General features: G+C 38.0%; 1 protein-coding gene across 6 annotated transcripts in view; it reads left to right on the top strand.

Moving 5' to 3' along the window:
• The window catches only part of BABAM2 (BRISC and BRCA1 A complex member 2), a 453,750-nt gene that overhangs the window by 138,720 nt on the left and 288,477 nt on the right, over positions 1-26,553 (top strand). For all 6 annotated transcript variants that reach the window (XM_073791483.1, XM_073791482.1, XM_073791484.1 and 3 more), the window contains 2 exons: positions 312-506; positions 19,291-19,365. In XM_073791483.1, the coding sequence (XP_073647584.1) occupies positions 312-506; positions 19,291-19,365 (270 nt within the window). The remainder of the gene's footprint in view (positions 1-311; positions 507-19,290; positions 19,366-26,553) is intronic.

Genomic DNA, 26,553 nt, shown 5'->3' with positions numbered 1-26,553 from the left:
TAATATATATATAAAATAGATAAGCAACAATCCTACTGTGTAGCACAGGGAACTATATTCAACATCCTGTAATAAACCATATGGAAAAGAATATGAAAAGATTATATATACATATATGTTTAGCTGAATTCCTTTGCTGTACAGCAGAAACTAACACAACATTGTAAATCAACTATACTTCAGTAAAAAAAAGAGTAGTCTGTTTCTCTTAGATTTTCATTATTCTTTTTCTCTATATTGATGTGCTAATATGATACTGGATTTGTGTGAAAATGCATTTGTTACTGGTCTTTTATTTTTGGCTTCTGCAGAACCTTGCCTCCTGGAATCCATCAAATCCTGAATGTCTCTTACTTGTGGTGAAGGAACTTGTGCAACAATATCACCAATTTCAATGCAGCCGCCTCCGTGAGAGTTCCCGCCTCATGTTTGAATACCAGACGTTACTGGAAGAGCCGCAGTATGGAGAGAACATGGAAATTTATGCCGGGAAAAAAAACAGCTGGGTAAGGTTTTTTGAGAATGGGAGAAAAAAGGTCACTTTATCTGTAATAGAATAAAATAATCAATTCAGACATTCATTAATAATAAATCCTGGCCATTTCCTTAGATAAACATGATTTAGGTTGCCCGTGTACTTTCTCAGTCTCACATCCGCAGCCCCTGACTTCTGAATATCTGCGGCTGTGGATGTGAGACTCCAAATTTTACAAACTTCCCGGGCGATATCCTTGAGAAACCAGATAAACATTAATGTCTTTTCAAAACTCTGAATTATGAGACAGTATATAGTATCCCAGTCAGATGAGAGGGGTCGGTAACTCCGGAGGTAGCCAGCTTATATGGATCCTTTTATAATTTCTTTACATTGTATGATCCTTTAAAAATGCAAGTCAGAGTGTATCACTCCTTTGCCCAGCGCTTTCATATCCCTCTCTTCTTCTCTCATAGTAAAAGCCGCAGTCTTTCTAGAGGTGTAAAAAAGCTCTACGTGATTCCTGTCACCACCATCCTCCATCCATCATTCCTCCTCTCTCTTCGTCTCCCACTTTCCTGTCTAAAAATCATCAGCGCCAGCCTCTCTAGCACCCTTGCTGTGCTGCAGACACACAAGATATGCTCCTGCCCTAGGGTCTTTGCATAGCTTTCCCGTTGTCTGGCATATTTCCCCTGGATATTCACAAGGCTAATATCCTTCCTCCTTAATGTTTTTACGCATGTGTTATGTTCTCAGCAATGCCTATATTAATACCCCCATTCTTTTTTTTTTTTTTTTTTTTTGCGGTATGTGGGCCTCTCACTGTTGTGGCCTCTCCTGTTGCAGAGCACAGGCTCAACGGCCATGGCTCATGGGCCCAGCCGCTCCGCGGCATGTGGGATCTTCCCGGACCGGGGCACGAACCCGTGTCCCCTGCATTGGCAGGCAGACTCGCAACCACTGCGCCACCAGGGAAGCCCCCCCCCCCCATTCTTTTTAAACAACTTTTTTTGGGTATAATTTTACCATAAAGTAACTGTTTTAAGTGTAAAGTTTAATGGTTTTTAATAAATTTGCCAAGTTGAGCAACCACCATCAATCCAGTTTTCGAGTGGTTCCATCACCCCAATAATATCCCTCATGCCCATTTATAGTTAATCCTATTCCCACCCCCAGCCTCAGGCAACCACTAAACTAGTTTCTGTCTGTATAGATTTTCTTTTCTGAACATTCATGCACAGGCATACTTGGGAAGTATTGCGGGTTTGGTTCCAGACCACTGCAAATAAGCAAATATCACAATAAAGTGAGTTACACGAATTTTTTGGTTTCCTAATGCATATAAAAGTTATGTTTACACTACACATAGTGTAGTCTATTAAGTGTGCAATAGCATTATTTCTATAAAAAACAATGTACATACCTTAATTAAAAAGTACTTTATTGCTTAAAAAATGCCAAATATTGTCTAACAACACAGAAGGTTTACAAACCTCCAATTTATAAAAAATGGAATATCTGAGAAGGACAGTAAAACGAAGCACAATAGAATGAGGTATACCTGTGGTGGAATCATACAATATGTGGTCTTTTATGACTGGCTTCTTGTACCTTACATAATGTGTGTGGGGTTCATCCATGTTGTAGCATGTGTCAGTACTTCATTTCTTTTTGTGGCTAAGTAATAGTCCATTTGATGGGCATACCACATATCCATTCACCAACTGATGGGCATTTGGGTTGTTTCTGCTTTTTGACTATTATGAATAATGCTGTATAAACATTCATGTGCAGGTTTTTCTAACATCTCTTCTTAAAATTGTAACTTGTACACCCTCCCCCGACCCTGACCCTGCTCTACATTTTTTTTTGCATCTCTTTTTAACAAACTATATAATCAACATGTTGTATTAGTTATATGTTGCCGCATAAAATAATCATACCAGAATTTAGTGGCTTAAAGCAATAGCATTTATTATCATAAATTTTGTTTGCCAGGAATCTGTGTAGTCCCTCTGTTTGAGGGTCTCTCACAGGCTGCACTCAAGGTACTGGCCAGGGCTGTAGTCACTCAAGGCTCAACTGGAGAGGGATCCATTCTAAGTTCATTCATGTATTTCTTGGTACCGTTCAGTTCCCTGTGGGCTGTTGACCTGAGGGTCTCAGTATAGTGCTGCCTGTTGGCTGGAGGCTGCCCTCAGTTCCTTGCCTCTTCTTAGGGCCTCTCCACAGGGCAGCTCATAAAATGGCAGCTGGCTTCACCAGAGCGAGTAAGCAGGAGTGAGTATGTGAGCAAGACAGAAGTCACAGTCTTCATAACCTAATCTCAGAAGTGACATCTCATCAATTTTGATGTATTCTGCTTGTTAAGTCCAGTCTACACGCAGGGGAGGCATTACATAAGAGTGTGAATACCAGAGATCGCTGGGAGCCTACCACACTTACTATGTTCATTGTTTGTTTGTCTCTCCCCAGCGGAATGTAAAATTCCACCAAGGCCAAGATCTTTGTTCCATTCACTGGAAATATAGTAAACGCCTAGAACAGTGCCTGCCATATTGTTTACATTCCGTAAACATTTGTTGAATGAATTAATTAATAAACTCTAGTTTATTTAAGCACAGAATAAGTTTAGGTTCCCTTCTCTGTGTTAATTCTTTTAGATTTCACTTAGTCTTTCTTTTCTGAGGTTAAATATACCTTTCCCCTTTTGTTCTTCAGCTCTTTCTCAAAGGCCATGTTTTCCAAGGTTTTATACATGGTTAATGCCTTTGAATTAGTAGGACTAAAATTAACCCTTGTTACAAATCATCCTGTGTTCGGTTCAAGGTTTTTTTGTTATTTTGTAAATTTATTTTGCTTATTTTACTGTGGTAAAAGACAAAATGAAATTTACCGTCAACCATCTGTAAGTACACAGTTTAGTAGTGTTAAGTATGTTCACGTTGTTGTGCAATAGATCTCTAGAGCTTTTGCATCTTGTAAAACTGAAACTCTACCAATTTAAATGCTAATTCCTCTTCCCTCCAGCCCTTGGCAGCTACCTTTCTACTTCCTGTTTCTATGATTTTTGACTCCTTTGGAGACCTCATGTAAGTGCAGTCGAACAGCATTTGTCTTTTTGCGATTGGCTTATTTCGCTTAGCATAATGTCTTTGAGGTTCATCGTTTCATCCATGTCGTAGCATGTGACAGGATTTCTGTCCTTTTTAAGACTGCCTGGTATTCCATTGCATGCATACGCCACATTTTGTTTATCCATTCATCCATCAGTGGACATTTGCATTGCTTTCACCTCTTGGCTATTGTGAATAATGCTGACTACACATGGGTATGTACAAAGATCTTGCTTTGAACTCTTTTGAATATATCCCCCAGAGTAGGATTGCTGGATCATATTGCTAATTCTATTTTTAATTTTTTTTGTGGAATCTCTGTACTGTTTTCCATAATGGCCTCACCATTTTACATTTCTACCAGTAGTGCAGAGTTCAAGGTTTTAAACTATTGTTTTGAAACTTTAATCTGTTCGTGTGGATAGTAAGGAAAACTTTATTAAACTTAGTGTATCCTCTAATCCCAACATTTTTCTTATTAAAAAATCAACTTAGTTGTCCTCTCAAAAGAGGTGTTAGGTTAATTTGACATGACTTCTTGGTGAACCTGTCTGTGTTGTCTTTAGTGCCGATAGATTCCTTTAAAGACATGATTGGAATCACTGTCAAGCTAATTGGTCTTTAGTTTTTAGGATTTTCCTTCCCTCCTAATTCCCCCTTTTAATATTAAGGCTGAATTTAGGTATATCCAGTTTTATGGTACCATTTCTGATCTAAGAATTTTAAAAATTATGTTCATTGGCTCAGCTAATACTTGAGATATAGTTCTTCTGAGTGTAGAAGTTTAAATTCATTTAAAATAGTTAGGTAGTTTGAATTTATAGTATATTTAAAACTTCTCATTTAATGCTATTGATTCTCCATTCTTTAAACCTACTGCTGCTACATTTGCCCCAGTTTATTTTGATATACTGTTAAGTAATTTGTAAGCATTAGGGCAATGATTATGGACTTAGGGGAAGTAAAGAAACTGAGAATCCTGTAACGAGGCAAGGTGGACAATTAGAGGTTAAGCTTGCAGCTGACCAGCCCTAGGGAGGGCCCAGTGGAAGCAGGAGCCGAGACTCTAGAAGTAAAAATATAGGCATGTGAGTTAGTTCCTGGTCTAGAAACAGGGCATAAAGGTGAGTCTTGCAGGATGAAACACATTTGAGCATGGCATGCTGGTTCAGGAATATGTTAAAGGACAGCTTGCTAATGGAAGACAAATCCAGACCAAGAATTTGGGTGACAAACACGGGACCCTAGCAGAAAGAAAGCAGTTTGGTTTTGAGCCAAGATTTTTTGAATCAGGGACTGTAATAGTTTCCTATTGCTGCTGTAACAAATTGCCACAAACTTGGTAGCTTAAAACAACACAAATTTATTATCTTACAGTTCTGGTGGTCAGAAGTCCGAAATGGGTCTCCCTGGACTAAAATCAAATTATCGTCCAGGCTGCGTTCCTTCTGGAGGCTCTAGCGGGGGACTGTTTCAGGGCACTGAAGAAACTGGCTGATGTGCTTCAGAGATGTTATCTTTGAGAAATTATGGGGAAGCAGAAAGGTCCTAGGGATTGTAGAAAGCAAAAACATACTGGAGATTTTTGAAAGAAATTACACTCAGGTCTTTAGGTGGATGATTTGCATACATTTAAATAAGAATGCAATAGTCAGTTGGAACAACAGCTGGGTAACTAAGAAACAGTCATGGCAAACTTACTTTATCCTTTTAAGGAAGGTGAATATTATTGACTTAGATTATCTAATTTTCAGTAAAACATTCAGTTGTTCTCCCTTAGTATTCTACTGACTGTGGGCTCCTTTCTTAGTTGTCTGAATCTATGGAAGAGCTCCACATAAAAGATTGGCTATACCTTTTGTCAGCCATCAGGTGTTTGTGGAATGTCACAGGGCTTCTCCTTTGACCCCGTTTCATTGTTTTATTAGGTTATTGAAAGGCATGCTTTTCAGTTTTTCTGATAACACAGAGCTTGAAAAGATAATTATTATGAAGAACTACAGAATCAATATTTAAAATTATTTTTATAGTTATATGCACTGGAATGCTGCACCATACCTATAAGATATAATTTAGTAGGGCTAAGCTGGTATAGGACTGATATGGAAAGTCTGCTATGCTAGTTGGAGTAAAAAAAAGCAGTCCTGGCTTTTGCTCTTGAAGGTGTTAGAATCCAGTTAAGTCTCAACACATATTTGTAAAAAATGAAATAGCAATGCTGAACAGATTATCTCGGATGGAATGGACTGCCTGTACATGAATTCAGAAGAAGAGCCAATCACTGAGAAACGGAGTGACTAAGGAAAGTCTTCACTGATGAGCCAGAACTGACCTAGGTCCTAAAGGAAGGTGGACGTAGACAGCACTATAGGAAGAGGAGGTCAGGGGGTTATATGGTTGCAGAAAAACTTAGAGGCATAGCATACGTGGGGGACAAGAATTATAAGCATACATATGACTGTTTTACTGATTAGTAAATCATATCTATTATGTCTTTTTGGACTATTGAAGCAAGAGGACATTTTAATATGAAAAAAAATGATATAGGAAATAAAATATGAACATTAATATATTCTCTAAATAAAATATTATGAGTCAATTTGTTCTTCCTGGGCTAAATGTGAATCCATGTATTTTGATTCTCCTGATTCCACTAGTCCATCTGATAAATATTTTCTGTAATGAATCCAAGACTGTGCATAATTATTGAATACCTTTGGATTACAACATCCTGTGTTCATTTGAGAGGATGGTGACTTTTTGTTTTCGTCTTTGCATCACCGAGTTTTTCTTTCTGGAACATGTGTTTACGTTCTTAACCTTCCATTTCTGCTCTAAAAGTAAGAGGCTTTTAAAAACCTGCTTTTAAAAAATGCCTCTTCCATTTTACTGTCAGCTGGCAAAAGGAAAAATTTAAAAACCATGTAGTAGAAAGAGGGAGAGGGCTCTGATCTCTTGTCAGCCTTCTGACAAGCATATTAATTTGAAATACAGTGCTGCCTCCACACCACTGCAGACACTCTTCTTTTTCCTCCTCAATTTCCAGTTAGAGGATTTCAGCAAGTGCACATTTGAAAGTAAACATTAAAAAAACAAACAAACAAAAAACCAACACAAACTCTTTATTAATTCTTTACCGTGGTCTTTTTATGAAGTCATCTCTCGTATTGCTTTGTCCATCTCCTTTAGTAAGTAGAGTTTTGAAGATTGTATTCTTAGTCTATGCTGGTTTTATAATTTTTAGTAAACACCAATTTTTTTTTTTTAGTTGAGAGAAAACAGATGATACATTGGGATGCAAGCTTACCTGTTCAGAATGAACAATTCTAATGTACCTGCATGATCAGAATCATTTTTAAAAGATATATTAAAATATTTAATTTTAAAAGATATATTAATTAGTTATAGATTCACAAGAAGTTGCAAAATAGTACAGAGAGGCCTTGTATACCCTAACCTGGTTTCTCCCAGTGGTTATTTTTTACATAACCAAGAGATTGACATTGGTACGATGTATGTGTATGCCATTTTATCACATGAGTAATTTCCTGTAACTACCACTGCAATCAAGATACAGATTACCACAAAGATCTTCCTCCTGCTACTTCTTTGAACAGAGTTATTAAGATTAGAATTTTAATTTCAATGAATGTCACAGTGTAAGCTATAGGTGTTAAAATTGTATATACTGTTTTGCTACAACATATCAAGATAAAGGTACATTATAAGTTTTCTCAATGGGTAAAACCTAAGGTCTCACTTTATATTGTATCTGTCAGCTGCCTTGTCAGCATTTCCTGCGTGTGTCTGTTATAGCTAAAGAACCACAGTCTGTTAATGGTAAGAGTGCAGTAAGCAAATTTGTGAATTTTTCTTTGGCCTTTTTTTTTTTTTGTGGTACGCGGGCCTCTCACTGTTGTGGCCTCTCCCGTTGCAGAGCACAGGCTCCGGATGCACAGGCCCAGCGGCCATGGCTCACGGGCCCAGCCACTCCGCGGCATGTGGGATCTTCCCGGACCGGGGCACGAACCCGTGTCCCCTGCATCGGCAGGCAGACTCTCAACCACTGTGCCACCAGGGAAGCCCCTGGCTTTTGTTTTAATTCCCAGAACTCAAAGTTAGTTTATCATCCCTAATATTTTGATTAAAGGCATTTGTCTTTCCTGTCGTGAAACGAAGGTTTTGAGATGTTCTAAAGCCACATATTTTACATATTAATGATCACCAGTGGGTGATCTGTGAGATAAAACGTTTTCTTAGAAACCGATTTTTTCCTTTTGTGGGCATTTTCTTAATAATGATAACATGTTGGAGAATGTGAAACAATTCCCCTTTTTTGTTGTACTTGACCACAAATCCCAGTAAGATTTTCAAAATTTATGGTTTATAAATTAAACTCTGGCAACATTTAAAAATATGAAAGGAGCCATTTCATGATAGCTCCTCATTTGAGTTAATGACTTGATGCTTCTGTCACCCCATCTTGCTGTGATATTACATTTGAAGGGAAAGTATATGAGCACTGTTAAAAGGTAAACTGAGACATATTAAAATTTTTAAGAGTTTATTTGAGCAAACACTGATGCAAGGTGGTTAGGAGCGTTCCACTGATAAGAGTTACAGGCAAGGTTTTTACAGAGAGGAGTTGGACGCAAAGCAAGGAAATTGATTGGCTAGAGCTGAAGTGGTTGCATTTTTTGGGAAAAACTAGTTGGCTGTTTGGGATTGGCTGTTCTTCTTAACCTTGAGCCATTTACAGGAATTGATTCTGGCTTAAGTTGGCTACCAAGGCATTAGAGCCGCCTCATTCTTATGGCCTCATTGCTTGATTACTTTTAGAGCAGTGTGCTTAGAGTGTAAGCTCTTCTAGGGCAGAGGCCATGTAGAAATGTGTTGGAGAGAGAAGTGATCTGGGAGGTGGGAGCTTTGGATTCTAATTCTATCATTAGTTGTATTTAAAAAATGTTTATTTATTTATTTTGGCCGTGCTGGGTCTTAGTTGCGGCATGCATGCGGGATCTAGTTCCCCAACCAGGGATCGAACCTGGGCCCCTTGCATTGGGAGTGCGGAGTCTTACCCACTGGACCACCAGGGAAGCCCCTGTCATTAGTTTTTGTGTGTGTGTGACTAAAGCTTTTCCCTGTGTCACTTTGCTGGAGATAACTACTCTGTCACCCCAACCTTGACACAAAGATTAAATTAGATCCCCTGTGTGTGAAGCAAACAAAATTAAGCAAACGGTGGAGTTATGTAATACAAAGTATTATTGTTATTATTATTAGCCTTCTTTTGTATATATATGAAGTAACTTATTATAGTAGTTGCTCAGTAAATGTAGTTCAGTGATTGTTCCTGTCTTATCTCTGAAACTGCTGTTAATCATAAAGTACCATATGTGGACCAGTAGAAGTTGACATCACCAAGGTGCAGATTAAGTATGGAAAACAAGGAGAAAGGGAGAGTTACTTTTTAAGAAGGAGAGTGTCGCTTATCTTTCCAGGAGTAGTTTTGGTGGGGTTCTGAGGTTGGGGGAACAGATTTCAGGGTATCAGCAAGGGAAGTGGTGAAGACAAAGTAAAGGCAGTAAGTTCAGATAGTATTTGGAGGAAGAAGGAAAAAACATATTAGCTGCAAGAGGCATGGGTCCCGTGTTCATTCCCACTAACCAGGTGACATTTACCAACCTTCCTGTCAGGAGTGTTCCAGGTTCATAGCATTTGGTAGCTCAGGTAGCTCTTCAGGTATTTGTGACAGGGAGTAACTAACTTAACATAGGAATTAATGTTAATGGAAAAGTATCTTGAACTGTGCTGTCCAAAACAGGAACCCCTGACTGTGCATAAGTGACTGTTGAACACTTGAAGTGTGGCTGGTCTGAACTGAGATGTATGCAAGTGTGAAATACACAGCAGCGTTCAAAGAATTGGCACAAAAAATGATCTTGTTAATAATTTTTAATGTTGATAACATGTGGAAATGATAATATTCTGGATATATTGGGACATATTATTAAAATTAATTTCAGCTGTTTTTCTTTATCTTTTTATTTTATTTTTTAAGAAGATTTATTTATTGTTTATTTAATGTTTACTTCTGGCTACATCGGGTCTTAGTTGTGGCACGCAGGATCTTCATTCAGGCGTGTGGGATCTTTCTTCATGGCACGCAGGTTTTCTCTCCTCTAGTTGTGGCGTGCAGGCTCCAGGGTACGTGCGCTCTGTAGTTCGCAGCACATAGGCTCTCTAGTTGTGGCACGTGAGCTCAGTAGTTGTGGCGTGCGGGCTTAGTTGGGATCTTATTTCCCTGACCAAGGATCGAGCCCAGGCCACTGCTGCATTGGAAGGCAGATCCTTTACCACTGGGCCACCAGGGAAGTCCCTCTTTATCTTTTTACATATGGCTGTTAGAAAATGTTAAATAATCTCCAATGGCGTATGTATATATGGCTCACATTTGTGTATTGCATTCCTTCTCTCTATCTCTCTGTCTCTTGGGCAGCACTGGTCTAGAATGGTGGGAGAGGAGGGCGAGAGTACTCAGAGAGGAATCAGAATAGCTGGAGGGGGTCTGGAAGTGGATGGCCTTTTCACCGCTGGCCACGAGGATGGAGTAGGTGTTCAGTGATGCCAGTCAGCCACAGGGAGCAGGAGATACAGGGGGCTTCTCATCATCCCCCTTTAATTTATGCTACTTGGGAGTTACGCTCTGATGGCATTTGACCTGTGGCAGGGATAAACTTGTGGCTCTCCTTTGGAAGGAGTGTAGCATGGTAGTCAAATCTATAATAGTCACTTCTTGGAACTGTCCAGATTTGTTTGTTTGTTTTTAACCACATGGAACTATTATGAGTTGAGCATTATTTAAAATAAATGATCCCATGGCAGAGGCTCTCACAATTTTATTGTTTGCGTAATGGAATTGGATTTTGACCTGTATGTCAGTAGGAGTACTTAGGATCTTGGTCACAGTAGTTTATACCTCAGTTTTTTAGTTTATTCACTAAAAGTAGTGTGTGTGTGTGTGTGTGTGTGTGTGTGTGTGTGTGTGCACCTAAATTGCTTTATATCTCCAGACATTTAAAGTAAACATGATAGCTTTTCCAATCTTACTGACTTTTAAAAGGACCTTTATTACTGTTTTTTTTAAAAAAATATAATACAAGCATCAGTAGAAAATTCAAGTTTCCTTTAGCAGCAGGGCCAGTCAAGTGGAAAAGACCTGGTTTTACGGAAACATTATGAAACACAGAGGGAATCCTTTGCCTGCACCTCGCACAGCAGCGTGTGAGGGAGGGCTGGAATGGTGCCGCTTACTTGCATTTGTGAAGCCACTTGTTTGTTCTGAGTCTTGGGTGCCCCATTTTCGATGGTATTTAGTTGTTGGGAGCACCCCTTGCACAATTTCCTCAGCGTGAGGAGAACCTACGAGTCTCTCCAAAGGACCAGCTGAGTCTACTTTTTAAAGCCTTCTCTCCACGTAGTGAAAGGAAAAAGATGAAGAATCTTGTATTTGATGTGTTCTGTAAGAAAGCCCCTCATACTTTTTTAGGACTTTTGGGAAATGTACATATAACTCAACCCTGCCTCCCCCGAAGAGTTTCCTAGTTTTTCAGTTATTTTCAATGAATTTATGCTAACATTAACTTTTTCACTGTAAAAACTGTGGAAATAGTGTTGATTAGATCAGGAGGCACCTAAGCCAAACAGAGTTCTTGCTTGGGATTTTGGAGTTAGTTCTGAGAGTGAGCTTGGTCTTGTTGTGGGTAGCTGGTCTGTAACATGTAACTCTAGGACCTTTTTTTTCTCATATTATTTAGTCAAAAGAATCAGAAAGTGGTAAATAGAAAGTAAGACGAAGCACAGAGAGAGCAGAGATAAGAGACAGAGAGAAAATTCTGGGGGCATTAGAGTCCTTTGGACTGAGGCTGGGCTGCTTCTTTTTTTTTTTAACATCTTTATTGGAGTATAATTGCTTTACACTGGTGTGTTAGTTTCTGCTGTATAACAAAGTGAATCAGCTGTATGTATACATACATCCCCACATCTCCTCCCTCTTGCTTCTCCCTCCCACCCTCCCTATCCCACCCCTCTAGGTGTGGGCTGCTTTTTTAATCTCAGATTCCCTGAGATACCGCATATCTTTTAAATAAATTCTCTTTTATTTGCTCAAGTTAGTTTGAATTAGAATTCTGTCACCTGAAACTAAGAGTCTTAACTTAGTTACCTCCGCATCCTGTAAATATCTCTCTCCAAACATCACACTGTAATATTTTGTTTGTCTAGTCAAGATAGACAGACTGTATTTTGTTGGTCTTAAGATCTCCATTACCCAGCCTGGGACTTGGCATGGTAGGTGCTCAATAAATGTTTGTTGAATAAATGAATGAGTGCATGAATTATGAGCATCTCATTATACACACTTTTAATTTTACTTTTCAAATCCCTTAAAATTTCTTTGAGTGGGTAATATGTTCATAGTGTTCAAAAATCAAAGTGTATTAAAAGATATATAGTGAAAAGTCTCCCTCCCGTCATTGCCTTGTGTCCACCCAAATCAAACCACCTTCCTTTGCTTCTCCCACCTCAGATAAGCACTGGTGTAGCTTTTACCTATTGTAGTTTTTCAGAGTTTCTTTATGCACATATAAGCAAATGGTAACATATAGTACATACTTTTTATGCAAATGGTAACATATATACTCTGTTCTGCACCTTACTTTTGACTTAATATAGCTCAGAGATTTTTTTCCATATAAGCGTTCCTTTAAAAAAATAATTGTATATTATTACACTGAATAATTGAACCATAATTTATTTAATTTGAATTCTGTTGTTGGGCATTAAAGTTGTTTTGAATCTTTCGCTGTTACAAGTAAGACTGGAATAAATAATCTTGTACATGTCACTTTGCAGGTGTTCCAGTATGTCTGTAAGATAAATAACTAGAAGTGGAATTGCTGGATCAAAGATTATGTGTGTTTATAATTTTATCACCAGAATGCCCTCATAATGTTTATACCAGTTTATTAACCCAGCAGCAATATATGAGAGTGGTTGTTTCTCCACAGCAGTGCCAATCATAAATCAAACATATTTGCAGGTTTCTGTCAGGTTCCACTTTGCATAATGACTGGGTAGCTCCTATTAGACTAATCCATCCACAGATATAAAGCCATGTGCCTCAGGGCACTGGAGAGTGATCAAAAGCAGCAGATACTAGATGGGGGTTGACACTTAGAAGGGAAAGCAGAGCTTATGGGACAAAATCCAAATGTTTAACATGCGTGAAAGAAAGCAGGAAAATATTTGATTAAATAATGCCCAGATATTTCCAAATACGGTGGAAGACATACATTTACAGATTCAAGAATCTCAGCAAACCCCAACCAAGACAAATGCAAGGAAAAAACAAGGCACATCATAGTCAAAATACTGAAAACCAAACATAAGGAGAAAATTTTAAGTGACCACAGAAAATAACACTTTATATGTAGGTGAAAATTATTTGTGTCACCACTAACTGTTCATCAAAAACAGTGGAGGTGAGAAGACAGTGCAGTGATACCTTTAAAATGCTGATAGATTTCTGCCAATCTGTTTGGTGGAAAATGATGTTCAATTTAGTTTGAATTTGTATATTTTTGATATGAATGAGGTTTAGAATATTTTCATATGTTTAAGAGTCATTTGTATTTCTTTTCTGTTTATCCTTTCCTGTTATTCTCTTGGGCTTTAAATCTCTTTTTCATTAAGAGCATTAGCTCTTTGTGGTGGAGTTGAAAATATACTTTCCTCAGTTTGCCAGTTGTCTTTTTTTTTTTTTTTTTTTTGCGGTATGTGGGCCTCTCACTGTTGTGGCCTCTCCCATTGCGGAGCACAGGCTCCGGACGCACAGGCTCAGCGGCCGTGGCTCACGGGCCCAGCCGCTCTGCGGCATGTGGGATCTTCCCGGACCGGGGCACGAACCTGTGTCCCCTGCATCGGCAGGCGGACTCTCAACCACTGCGCCACCAGGGAAGCCCCACCAGTTGTCTTTTAACATTGCTGGTGGTGTTTTTTTGCCATCCAGAAAATTTTTATGTTCAGGTAGTCAAGTTTATCTATCTTTTCCTTTGTGGCTTCTGAATTAGAAAGTCATTCTCCACTGCAAGGTTTTATAAAGACATTCATCAATGTTTGCTTCTTTACAGTTTTAGTTTTTACACTGAAATTCTTAATCCACTTGGACTTTTTCCTTAGATATGATGTGAAATATGGATCTAAGTTCTATTTAGGCCTTTATGGCTCCAGTGGTCCCACACTATCAATCACGCACTGAATCTTTTTGGGCTTATTTCTGGACTGACTTCCTGTTGCATTAGTCTGTCTGTTGATTTAACACCAGTACTATGCTGCTGTAATTACTGTGTGTTTATATGATGCTTTGTTATCTGGGGTAACTAGCCTCCTCTCATTGCTTTTCTTCTTCACAGTTTTCCTGGCTGGTATTAATTGTCTATTTTTCCACATGGTCTTTTGACTCGGCTTTTTAAAGTTCCCTCAAGTCATGAGCCCCAAAGCCTGAACAGGCCAGGTCTTCTTGAAAATGCTCTCAGAGCACTCTGCCCTTTCATGGGTAGTATTTTTCACAGGTTGTAATTTATAGGAGTGTTATTTTGGATTAATGTCTGACTCACTCACTAGACCGTAAGCTCCAGGAGGGAGGGCAGGGATCGCGTCTCTTTTACTCACTATATTTGCAGTGCCTCGTATAGGGCCTGGCAGATTTTAGGCTCTTAATCTACAGTAATGAATGGATGAATAAATTTTAAGTCTTAAGGTTGAGTTCTGACTCTTTATTACTCTCTCAATGACTGCAGGCAGGTTTCTTGACTAAGCCTCAGTTTTCTCATTTCTAAAATAGGTATAAATGAATTATATCTGCTGAACAGGGTTTGGGAATAATTAAATGATATATCTTAGAAAACATTTTTGTGAAGTGTGAGATGTTCTAATCAGACTAACTTTGGCTTTCCTTCTCACATGTGGTAGATAATTATGTGTTTAACAAGGAGCATCCTCCAGATTTAGGCTATTGGTTGTCAGAGTCTATTTAAAGAATCATCCCTACCAGGCTGTCCAGCTAAAGTTATAGCCACTGTTGAGTATTTCTTAGCTTTTAGCTACCTAAGCAGTAAGAGCAGTCAGTTTCAGATGACAGCTTGTTTGTTGACAGCGAACAGTCTCTAAGAAAGGAAATAAAATTTCCCTTTGCAGAGCAACCTGAGTTTGGAATCCATTCTGCACAAGATGTCTACCTGTCACTTCTGAAAGGAGAAGAGAACTATGCCACAGCTGCTATTACCAGAAGAAAAGCTGAGACTTAATAAATTGCCAAAACTCCATGTTGTTATTTTAAGTTACTTGCCAAGGTACTACAACTTGAAAAAGGAACGATGCACTTATTTATTGCTAATGCTGGGAAAATTGCCATTAAGGCAGTTGGCAGAACGGCTGACATTTTAACAGTCATAGGTCAGATAATCTTCCGCGTCTATCCAAGAGAAGATTTGACCAAGGATTGATAAAAAGAAAATCAAACGATTATGTTGACTTGGCTACATCTAAATGTCTCATTTTCGGCTTACAGGAAAGATTGCTATGGAAGCAATCTTTGACGTTGCAACAGAGTGGCAGTAAATTGCTTGAATAACTGTTGAAACTTCAAATATAAAAACAAAGGAAGGGTCACTGTCTGAGGGAGAACTCCAGGAGGATTTTTCACTTGTGTTTTGCTCCTCATATGATGTTTATGGCTCAAAATTTACATTAAGACATGTTTTAAATCACCATTTACTCAGTTTCACAAAAAAAGATTAGCTTATAGGTCACAAGGAAAATCAGTGGCAGAACTGAAAACTGAATTCTACAACGTTAGTCTCCAACATTTCCAACGCTGTTAGAAACAAGTACTAAGTTTTCTTTATTCTCTTAAAGGCAAAATAAAGAATGTATAGTAGGCTTGAAAGTTGGAGATGATAAAGCACTTTTTATGGTTTCCAGTAGACCAAATTCTTTTCACACTTAAGTTTCTTTTATTTTGAATTTAGTTGTGTAAATCAGCCCATTACTGATAAACACAAATTAATATTAGTCCTGAGATCAGCATTTCTCTTATTACAAATTTAGCTGTATAAATCAGTCTTTTGCCAATAAACATAAATTTATATTAGTTCTAGGATCAACATTTTGAGAAGGGATAAAGTAGGGATTGTCTGAGCATTTTTAAAAGAATGTTGGTCTAAAATAGCCAGTAGAATAAAAATACATTGTACAAACTAAAATAGGGCAAAAGAGCTACAGTGCAGTGCATGGACTAAAATAACTAGCAGTTCAAATGAGTCCAAGTGCTAAATATGTAATTATCTTTCCGACTACCTTATATGTACAAGAGCTGTTTTAATTTTTTAAATCTCACATTTCACTCCTTTTATTGTTGTTTTCAAAAATACACATTTTTTTGTGTATTTTTCACATCTTTGCTCAATTGTTACCTTGTCAGACTCCTCCGTGAAGGAGATAAATCCCTACCATTTGAGACTTTGAGCAAAGGAGGAGCATAATCTGATGAGTGTGTTGAAAAGACCTCTTGGCCTGTGGTGATGGGAATCAACTGCAAGTGAGCAAGGGCAGAAGCAGTTAGGGGTAGTTGCAGTCATCCAGGCTGGAGATAATAATGGCTCAGATCAGGTGGTTGTGGAGGGGCTGAGAAGTGGCTGGACTGAGGATAGAAATTGACAGTGGAGTCAGTAGGATTTGCTGCCATTTGGAATGTGGAAGCAAGAGGAAGATAGGAATCAAGGATGACGCTGAAGTTTGTGGCCTGAGAGACAGAAAGAATGAAATTGCCATTCACTGAAATGAGGAATAAATATCAAAGGAAAAGCACAAAATCAGGATTTTGGTTTTCATCGTGGTAGTTGGATAAATGAAACCCAAATTAGGAAGAGGTCTGGGATGGAGATAAAATAGTTGGGAATCATCAGCATATAAATGGTATTTCAAGTCAAGAACCTGGATGAGCTCACCTGGGGGAGTGTAGATAAAGAAAAGAGGTCTTGGGGTTAAGCGCTGTACACTACAGCGTTTAGAGGTTGGGGAGACCAGAGGGAGGGCCCGTGGAGAGGCAGAGAAGAGCCAAGAGAGACTGGGATCCTGGAAGTCAAGTAAAGAATGTTCCAGGAAAAAAGTGATCAGCTATGTCGGAATGCGGCTGATAGAACAGTAATAAGATGAGGACTGAGAAATGACCATTGGATTTGGCAATGGTGTGGTCATTGGTGACCTCGATGAGCTGTTTTGGTAGAGAGGTGTGGAGGAAAGGCTGACTGGGAGAGGGTTCTGGAGAGAATAATAAAAGAGGAAATGTAGACCTTGAATATAGACTAATTCTTTACAGGAGATTATTTTGTAAAGTAGAACAGAGAAATGAGATGGGACCTGAAGAGGGATATGAAGTCAAGAAAGACCTTTTTAATGATGTTTGCGTGCTGATGGGAGTGAGTGGGTAAACAGGAAAACATAGAGAATATAGGAGAAGGAATGGAGGCAGTTGTTGGGAACGTGTATTCTTTTGTGAGTGTTCCTCCCTCTATAGTACTGTATGCAGCACTAAAGGAAGACGTTTCTGTTCTTGTTCCCAAACTCCTGCTGAGCTAGATGCTCCTCTTTAAGTTCCCATATAACTCTGTTGCTCCTATACTTAACCCTTTCAAAGTATGACTTCTTGTACTTAGGGCCAAAGAATCACACTTCACAGGATATGTTAGTCCTCTAGGAGCTTAACATTACACTAAAACCACATCTTTCTAGCAATTTTGGACTATAACAGAAGGTAAGAATTTTATTAGGATCTTTCACAAACCTCCTCCCGTCCACGATGAGGAGCTGTTTATAGATCCTTAAGTAGCTCGTAACTCTTCTCTCAAGTGTTGAGTTGCAGGTAGCCTGCACGATTGGGGTTCCGTACTGTGTCAAGAATGATTCTGAGGTTTCTGGTCTGAGAGACTGAAAGAATGGAATTACCATTTACTGAAATGAGGAACAAATATCAAAGGAAGAGCAGAGCTGCTCAGCTCTGAGGAGTATCGCTGTTTCTCACCGTTGGCATTCCTGGCCACCCAGTGACTCCTGGGACCTCAGCTTTGATTCTGTCCATTTGGTTCTCTCTTTTCTGCCTTTTCTGGCATGGGGTTAGGCTTGTGGTGATGAAGAAGTGCTCTGTCCTTAGCCAGAGGTTGATGTAAGTTAAAAGATGTTGTAAGCAGTAAAACAACACACAACTATGCAGATTATATTTATCATTTTAATCTTTTGAGCTCAAGGTTTATATTTCTGTTTGCATTTTCAAGGTTTTAGGTCAGAGTTTTAAAACTAGGGCCAGGACCTTGAAGCCAGTTGCTTGGGTGTTTGTAGAAAGGGGTGGTGGCTCTTGTGGAATCTTCTGTAAGAGGTGTGCCTGCCTCCTTATGCGCGTTCATCCACCCATCCATAAAAACTGTTTGTAAATGCCTGCTATGTTTAAAGATGCGTTAGGGAGTTTAGGGTGCTCATTTTTTTAAGGGGGGTAGACAGTGGAGATTCAGGGAGCTGTCTAGTGGTCATAATATGAAAAAGGTGGAGACCCACTCTTTAGAGTAGCTCTAGATCATCTCCAGAGTTCTTTATTCAAACAGAATTTCATAATGAAACCCAAGATGTCAAAATCCCAAGCTGCACTGCAGGCTTGCTGTCAGAGAGGCTGGAAGACCCAGGACCCCACCAGCTCAGCACCCCTCTTTGTTGCCTTTGCAGAGGTTTCTTAGAACCCCTAGGTGTCTGCATAGCCCAGTTGGAAAAACCCCTCCTCTAGACTATGCCAAAGTTTTTAAAAAAAATGTGATTCCTTAGCCTTTCCCATCATAAAAAAGAAAAAAATATTATTATGATTTCCCATCGTCATAAATTGAGAGGGAAACTTTTTTCTTTTACATGAGTTTTCTCTCTTAGAAAAAAATAGAAGCTATTTTCTAAGCTTAGTTAAATGTTTTAAATCACCAAACCTCTGCACGTCTTTCCTATAGAGACTAGTTCATGGAAAGAATTACTGAAAAATTTTAGTTGATGATAATGATATTAGCAGATTGTCAAGTGATTAGAGTCTTTTTTGGGGTACCCACTAATGTACTGCTTCATATGCGTGGGTCAAAGTTTGACCTTTGTTTTTACTTCCAGACATACTATAAAGGATGGTGATTTATGTCATTAGCTTATGGGTTATAAATATCAGTGAAGTGGTCCGAATGCTTTAGTAAAGTCAGATGAATCGAATGGGCAGGTCTGTGCCTATTGTTTGGATTAAAAAAAAATCACACATTCATATATTCTTTTCATCCTTTTAAAAAACAAAAAGGTAATACTACTGCATTATAATTCTATTGCACATTTAAAATGCAGATTTAAAAAATTCTAATTGTGCTTTTTAGTAACTAATAATTTAATAGTGCTTTTTGATCCTCCCCTACTTTTTCAACCTTCTTTTCTTGCTTGATGTTAGGAAACCCAAATTGAAGATACCTGCAGTTCAAACAGGTTGAACTTGTGGCCTTGGCTATAATTGTCACTTCACAATCTGTTTTTTATTTTAATCTTATTATTAAACCTTTTTGTTCCCTGCAGACTGGTGAATTTTCAGCTCGTTTCCTTTTGAAGTTGCCAGTGGATTTCAGCAATATTCCCACATACCTGCTCAAGGTAAAAGTATATGATTATCAGTCTGAGAATGTAAATGAGCTTTTTAAGTCATTATTTAACTCTGAATATTTGCATGGTTTGCCAGCATTTTGTTCAGATGATGAATTCTATTAAAAAATATATTACCTGAAGCTCCACTGAGTTACTGTTACCTAAAAGCTAAAATAGTAGCCCTAAGAATCATTTCAAAATGGATTTTTCCTTATAAGACAAAATTAGTAAAAGCAAATTAAACATTGGAACAAAACCTGCCTTTGGTTAATAATCTTTTGGGGATGAAAGACTCTCTTAGAAATTATCTTAACATGCATTCTGTCTTTAAGTAGGATTGCATATTAACTGTGCTGTGCTAAAGGATGTTTCATTTTCTTTATTTATGTCGCAGTTGATCCCGGGCACCTTGAAAGTTGGACTGTCCTGGAGAGACCTAGAATTGAGTTAGGCCAGTGTATATGGCATTCTTTAAGATATGATGCAGGCGACTTGTGGCTTGGGTGCAGCTACTTTGGGAAGGGGTCTGCAAAATGCTTTGTAGAGGAAATCCAGATCCACACTAGCTGTGGTTAGTGTGAAAAAAGCCTAAATGGACCAGGGAACCAGCAAGTTCTGAACAGGAAGCCTTAAGACAAAGGCCTAAGTTTATCATAGATGTAGATTTGGGTCGTGATTTAAGGTATCGCCTCAGCCATCTTCAGCCTATGGTGATATAGCTTTGCTCTAATGTAAGAAAAATTTCTGCCTTCCAAATTTGATGTTGTTCAGAGAGTTAATGGTATTTATTACAGTGTAGTGAGAAGACAAAAATCCTTGTGCAAGTGTTCCTGCATATTATAGTAGTCATAAATAACATTAGATCTTAATCTTGATAACGACTGGAAATACAGTATAGTCTGGAATATAAACTATAGACCATAGGAAAGATTAGGGAACACTTTATTTTTTTTTATACATTCTATCCAAGGGACTTATTAGTTTCTTTTCCCCTAAGTAGAACATGGGATTTTTGTGCCTCATTAAACTTTCATTTTTAGTTTCTAGTTGACTGTTTTCCCACTGTGTATCCAAGAGTTGTGACCTGTGATTACCAAGCATAATTAATTTGGTTTTAGCAATTACTTTGCTCTATTAGAATAGCAAGCAGTCTCTTTGGAAACTCTCAGATCACAGACTCATTGACCTCTATATGTCCAGGTAAAACTCTATTTCTGCTCATTTAAAACAAAATTCAGTAGTATATTAGAGTATATTATTCATATAATCACTTTAATCCATAATTTACAGTTATAGTTCCTTTGTTTTGATCTGTTGGGCCTTTTCAGTTTGAATGGTTGTCCTGTTTGTTTGAACTTAGTGTTGTCTCTGCTCATGTTCTTGAAGGTCAAAGGAAAAAACATACTTCTTGGATCATAATCTATGTATTTTTTCCTCTTCAAAACCAAATTTCCGTATTTTCTATTCTAAGACTTCTAACTTGATTTCTATTCTAACTTCTAACTGTTTTGCCCTAACTTTCCTTGCCAGTCAGATAGGAAAAAGGTGGAACCTATTTGACAGAATTGGGAACCTCTTTGGCAGAATTGGAAAGCATTTTTCCCTTCTCAAAGTACAATGAAGTGATTTTTCTACTATAGATTAAATGCCTACCTTGCAGCACTAATGTCTTTCTGGATCTTTAGTTCCTGCAGAGAGTAAAAAATACAACAAGGATAAAAAAAGAGAAACTCTTATATAACACAAAACAACGGCAAAAAAATACCTACCTGCACACCAGAAGTAATCCAGAATACCTACTGAGAGTTTTAAGATCTACGTTCCTAAAGTTGTTGTATCATAATCTTGGGACATTTGGCTATATGCTTAAAACTAAGTTTGCATTAGGAACTGTTCTACATGTTATTTGCATTTGGATGCTCCTGATCTAATTACCTGCCTGCTGTCTGATAGTCTAAGTCCAAAAGTAACTTCCTCAAATTCCTAGGGTTAGGATACTCTTCACAACATCAATGTAGTTTTGCCTCACCATCTCAAAGAAATGAAAGGTAAAGTAGAACTTTTAAATATTGAAATATCATGGAGTTTGACTACATATCCTACCAATTTGCTACCGTGAAATTTTATCACCCTATGATGAAGCCATCATTCACTCATAAGTTTATATTTCCAAGTGTACATGTTTTATCCACTAATGAAATTTTTTGATGTCAGAATGAAAAAGCCATTAAGTATTCAGTGATATGATTTTGCTTTATACTATACTCCAAGCATATATGGTTCTTTTTTTTTTTTTTTTGGCTGCGTTGGGTCTTTGTTGCTGTGTGTGGGCTTTCTCTAGTTGTGGTGAGCGGGGACTGCTCTTCATTGTGGTGCAGGGGCTTCTCGTTTCGGTGGCTTCTCTTGTTACAGAGCACGGGCTCTAGACGTGCTGGCTTCAATAGTTGTGGCACGCGGGCTCACTAGTTGTGGCTCGCGGGCTCTAGAGCACAGGCTCAGTAGTTGTGGCACACGGGCTTAGTTGCTCCGCAGCATGTGGGATCTTCCCGGACCAGGGCTCGAACCCGTGTCCCCTGCATTGGCGGGCAAATTCTTAACCACTGTGCCACCACGGAAGTCCACGTATATGGTTGTTACATGGGATAGAATGAATTTATTCTGAAAATGAGTCCTGACTTTAGTGTCTGAGTTTTATTTTTAGTTGTGGTAAGTCAAAGGGTTAGATAAATCATTTACATAAAAACACAGTCAGTAAAAAAAAACAAACAAAAAACTTCTGTATTAATTAGGATTCTTTATTTCTGGGTGATAGGACTCCAGCACAAACTAGTATAAATGAAATGGGAAATGTGGTACAAATCCTCTGCTTCCATAGTCCATGTAGCAGGAAATAAATTACAGGTAGGCATAGACTGACTTTCCCATGTCTGTCCTACTTGGGCCCAGGGGTGCACCCCTGAACTTCTCAACTGAAGAGAATACGCTCCATCCATGTTGTTGCAAATGGCAAAATTTCATTTTTTTTTATGACTGAGTAATTTTCCATTGTATATAAGTACATCTTATTTATCCATTCATCTGTTGATGGACATTTAGGTTGCTTCCATATCTTGGGTATTATAAATAGTGCTGCTATGAACATGGGGGTGCATGTATCTTTTCGAACTAGTGTTTTTGTTTTCTTTGTGTAAATACCCAGGAGTGGAATTGCTGGATCATGTGGTAGTTCTATTTTTAGTTTTCTGAGGCACCTCCATACTGTTTTCCACAGTGGCTGCACCAATTTACATTCCCACCAACAGTGTACCAGGGTTCCCTTTTCTCTGCAGTTTTGCCAACATTTGTTGTTTGTGACCTTTTTTTTTTTTTTTTGAGGTACGCGGGCCTCTCACTGTTGTGGCCTCTCCCGTTGCGGAGCAACAGGCTCCGGACGCGCAGGCTCAGCAGCCATGGCTCACGGGCCCAGCCGCTCCACGGCATGTGGGATCTTCCCAGACCGGGGCACGAACCCGTGTCCCCTGCATCGGCAGGCGGACTCTCAACCACTGCGCCACCAGGGAAGCCCCGTGACCTTTTTTGATGATAGCCATTCTGACAGGTGTGAGGTGATATCTCATTGTGGTTTTGATTTGCATTTCTCTGATGATTATTGATGTTGAACATATTTTCACGTGCCTGTTGGCCAAAGGTATGTTTTTTTGTGTTTTGTTTTTTGGAAAATGTTTATTTTAATTCTGCCCATTTTTAAATCGGTTGTTTATTTATTTATTATTTTATTTTTTAAAAAAAAATTTTCATTGAAGTATAGTTGATTTACAATATTATATGTACAACAAAGTGATTCAGTTATACATACGTATATTCTTCTTCAGATTCTTTTCCATTGTAGGTTATTACAAGATACTGAATATAGTTTCCTGTACTATACAGTAGGTCCTTATTGTTTATTTTATGTATAGTAGTGTGTATCTGTTAATCCCAAACTGCTAATTTATTTCTGCCCCCCTCCCCCATTCCCCTTTGGTAACTATAAGTTTGTTTTCTATGTCTGTGAGTCTATATCTCTTTTGTAAATAAGTTCATTTTTATCATTTTTTTTTAGATTCCACATATAAGTGATATCATATGATATTTGTCTTTGTCTGACTTACTTCATTTAGTATGATAATCTCTAGGTCCATCCATGTTGCTGCAGATGGCATTATTTCATTCTTTTTTATGGCTGAGTAATTTCGAATTAGAGTTTTCAGCTTTTCCAGATATATGCCCCACAGTGGGATTGCTGAATCATATGGTAACTCTACTTTTAATTTTTTAAGGGACCTCCATAATGTTCTCCATAGTGGCTGTACCAATTTACATTCCCACCAACAGTGTAGGCAGGTTCTTTTTTCTCCACACTCTCTCCAGCATTTATTTTTTGTAGACTTTTTGATGATGGCCATTCTGACTGGTGTGAGGTGATACCTCATTGTAGTTTTGATTTATTTCTCTAATAATTAGCAATTTTGAGCATCTTTTCATGTGCCTATTGGCCATCTGTATGTCTTCTTTGGAGAAATGTCTATTTAGGTCTTCTGCCCACTTTTTGATTGGGTTGTTTGTTTTTTTGATATTGAGCTGTATGAGCTGTTTGTATATTTTGGATAGTAACCCCTTATTGGTCATAACATTTGCAAATATTTTCTCCCATTTGGTAGGTTGCCTTTTCATTTTGTCGATGATTTCCTTTGCTGTGCAAAAGCTTTTAAGTTTAATTAGGTCCTGTTTGTTTATTTTTCCTTTTGTTTTCTCTGCCTTAGGAGACAGATCTGAAAAATATTGCTGTGATTTATGTAAAAGAGTGTTCTGCCTATGTTTCCTTCTAGGAGTTTTATGGTTTCAGAACTTACATTCAGGTCTTTAACTCATTTTGAGCTTATTTTTGTATATGGTATGAGAAAATATTCATATTTCATTCTTTTACATGTAGCTGTCCAGTTTTCCCAGCACTGCTTATTGAAGAGATTGTCTTTTCTCCATTGTATATTCTTGCCTCCTTTGTCATAGATTATTTGACCATAGGTGTGTGGGTTTATTTCTGGGCTCTCTATTCTGTTCCATTGATCTATGTGTCTGTTTTTGTGCCAGTACCATACTGTTTTGATTACAGTAGCTCTGTGGCATAGTCTGAAGTCAGGGCATGTGATACCTCCAGCTTTGTTCTTCTTTCTCAAAATTCTTTTGGCTATTAGGGGTCTTTTGTGTTTCCATATGAATTTTAGAATTATTTGTTCTACTTCAGTGAAAAAATGCCATTGATATTTTGATAGGGGTTGTATTGAATCTGTAGCTTGCCTTGTGTTTTGTGCTCATTTTAACAATATTAATTCTTCCAATCTGTGAACATGTTATATCTTTCCATCTGTTGTGTCATCTTCAGTTCCTTTCATCAGTGTCTTATAGTTTTCTGAATACAGGTCTTTTACTTCCTTAGGTAAGTTTATACCTAGCTATTTTATTTTATTTTTTTGGAGGTGATTATAAATGGGATTGTTTCCTTAATTTCTCTTTCTAATAGTTCTTTGTTAATGTATAGAGATGCAACAGATTTCTGTATATGAGTTTTGTATCCTGCAACTTTACTGGATTTATTGATGAGCTCTAGTAGTTTTTTGGTGGCATCTTTAGGATTTTCTATGTATAGTATCATGTCATCTGCAAACAGTGACAGTTTTACTTCTTCCTTTCCAACTTGGATTCCTTTTATTTCTTTTTCTTGTCTGATTGCTATGGCTGGGACTTCCAGTACTATGTTGAATAAAAGTGGTGAGAGTGGGGCACTATCATTCTTTCATATAGTAGGGGAAAATAGGTAATAGCATGACTGTTGAAAACGTGTGTGTATGACAGTCACAAAATGTGACTTGTCATCAAAGATTGAGTTTTAGTAAATTTGCAGTTTTAAAATTCCTCAGTCTCCTCACCTTTCCTTAGGAACCGGGGAGGATTTTGCATTCTCTGCAGCCAGAAGAAGAGAATTAGACTGATTAATCTCCCTGGATTTTTTTTTTTTAACGAATTCTTGCATTGTTCTTTATTATTTGAAAGTCCATTTATCTTTACATATTTGCTAGGAAGGAAACTGATATCTTCCCCCAAATATTCTCTTTTTTAAAATATAGCAAGCTTGTTAGAGTGATATGTATTGATTATAGTTGTTTCTCAGCAAGCATAAGGTAGCAAACATTAAAAAGCCCTCTGATCCTGATAAATGAATATAAATTCAAAGACTATTCATTACAAAATTTTTTCTCTAAACCACACATTTTAAAAGATGCTTCAGAATTTGATACCTTTTAAAGGCAAGAATATACAATGGAGAAAAGACAGTCTCTTCAATAAATGGTGCTGGGAAAACTGGACAGCTACATGTAAAAGAATGAAATTAGAACACTCCCTAACACCATACACAAAAATAAGCTCAAAATGGATTAAAGACCTAAATGTAAGGCCAGACACTATAAAATTCTTAGAGGAAAACATAGGCAGAACACTCTATGACATAAATCACAGCAAGATCCTTTTTGACCCACCTCCTAGAAAAATGGAAATAAAAACAAAAATAAACAAATGGGACCTAATGAAACTTAAAAGCTTTTGCACAGCAAAGGAAACCATAAACAAGACGGAAAGACAGCCCTCAGAATGGGAGAAAATATTTGCAAACGAAGCAACTGACAAAGGATTAATCTCCAAAATTTACAAGCAACTCATGCAGCTCAATATCAAAAAAACAAACAACCCAATCCAAAAATGGGCAGAAGACCTAAATAGACATTTCTCCAAAGAAGATATACAGATTGCCAACAAACACATGACAGGATGCTCAACATCACTAATCATTAGAGAAATACAAATCAAAACTGCGATGAGGTATCACCTCACACCAGTCAGAATGGCCATCATCAAAAAATCTACAAACAATAAATGCTGGAGAGGGTGTGGAGAAAAGGGAACCCTCTTGCACTGTTGGTGGGAATGTAATTTGATACAGCCACTATGGAGAACATTATGGAGGTTCCTTAAAAAACTAAAAATAGCACTACCATACGACCCAGCAATCCCACTACTGAACATGTACCCTGAGAAAACGATAATTCAAAAGGAGTCATGTACCACAATGTTCACTGCAGAACTATTTGCAATAGCCAGAAC

This window comes from Tursiops truncatus, chromosome 14 (genome assembly GCF_011762595.2).
Source record: "Tursiops truncatus isolate mTurTru1 chromosome 14, mTurTru1.mat.Y, whole genome shotgun sequence".
Classification (NCBI taxonomy): Eukaryota; Metazoa; Chordata; class Mammalia; order Artiodactyla; family Delphinidae; genus Tursiops; species Tursiops truncatus.
Note: the sequence above shows the minus strand (reverse complement) of the source record. Positions and strands in the feature narration are given on the sequence as shown.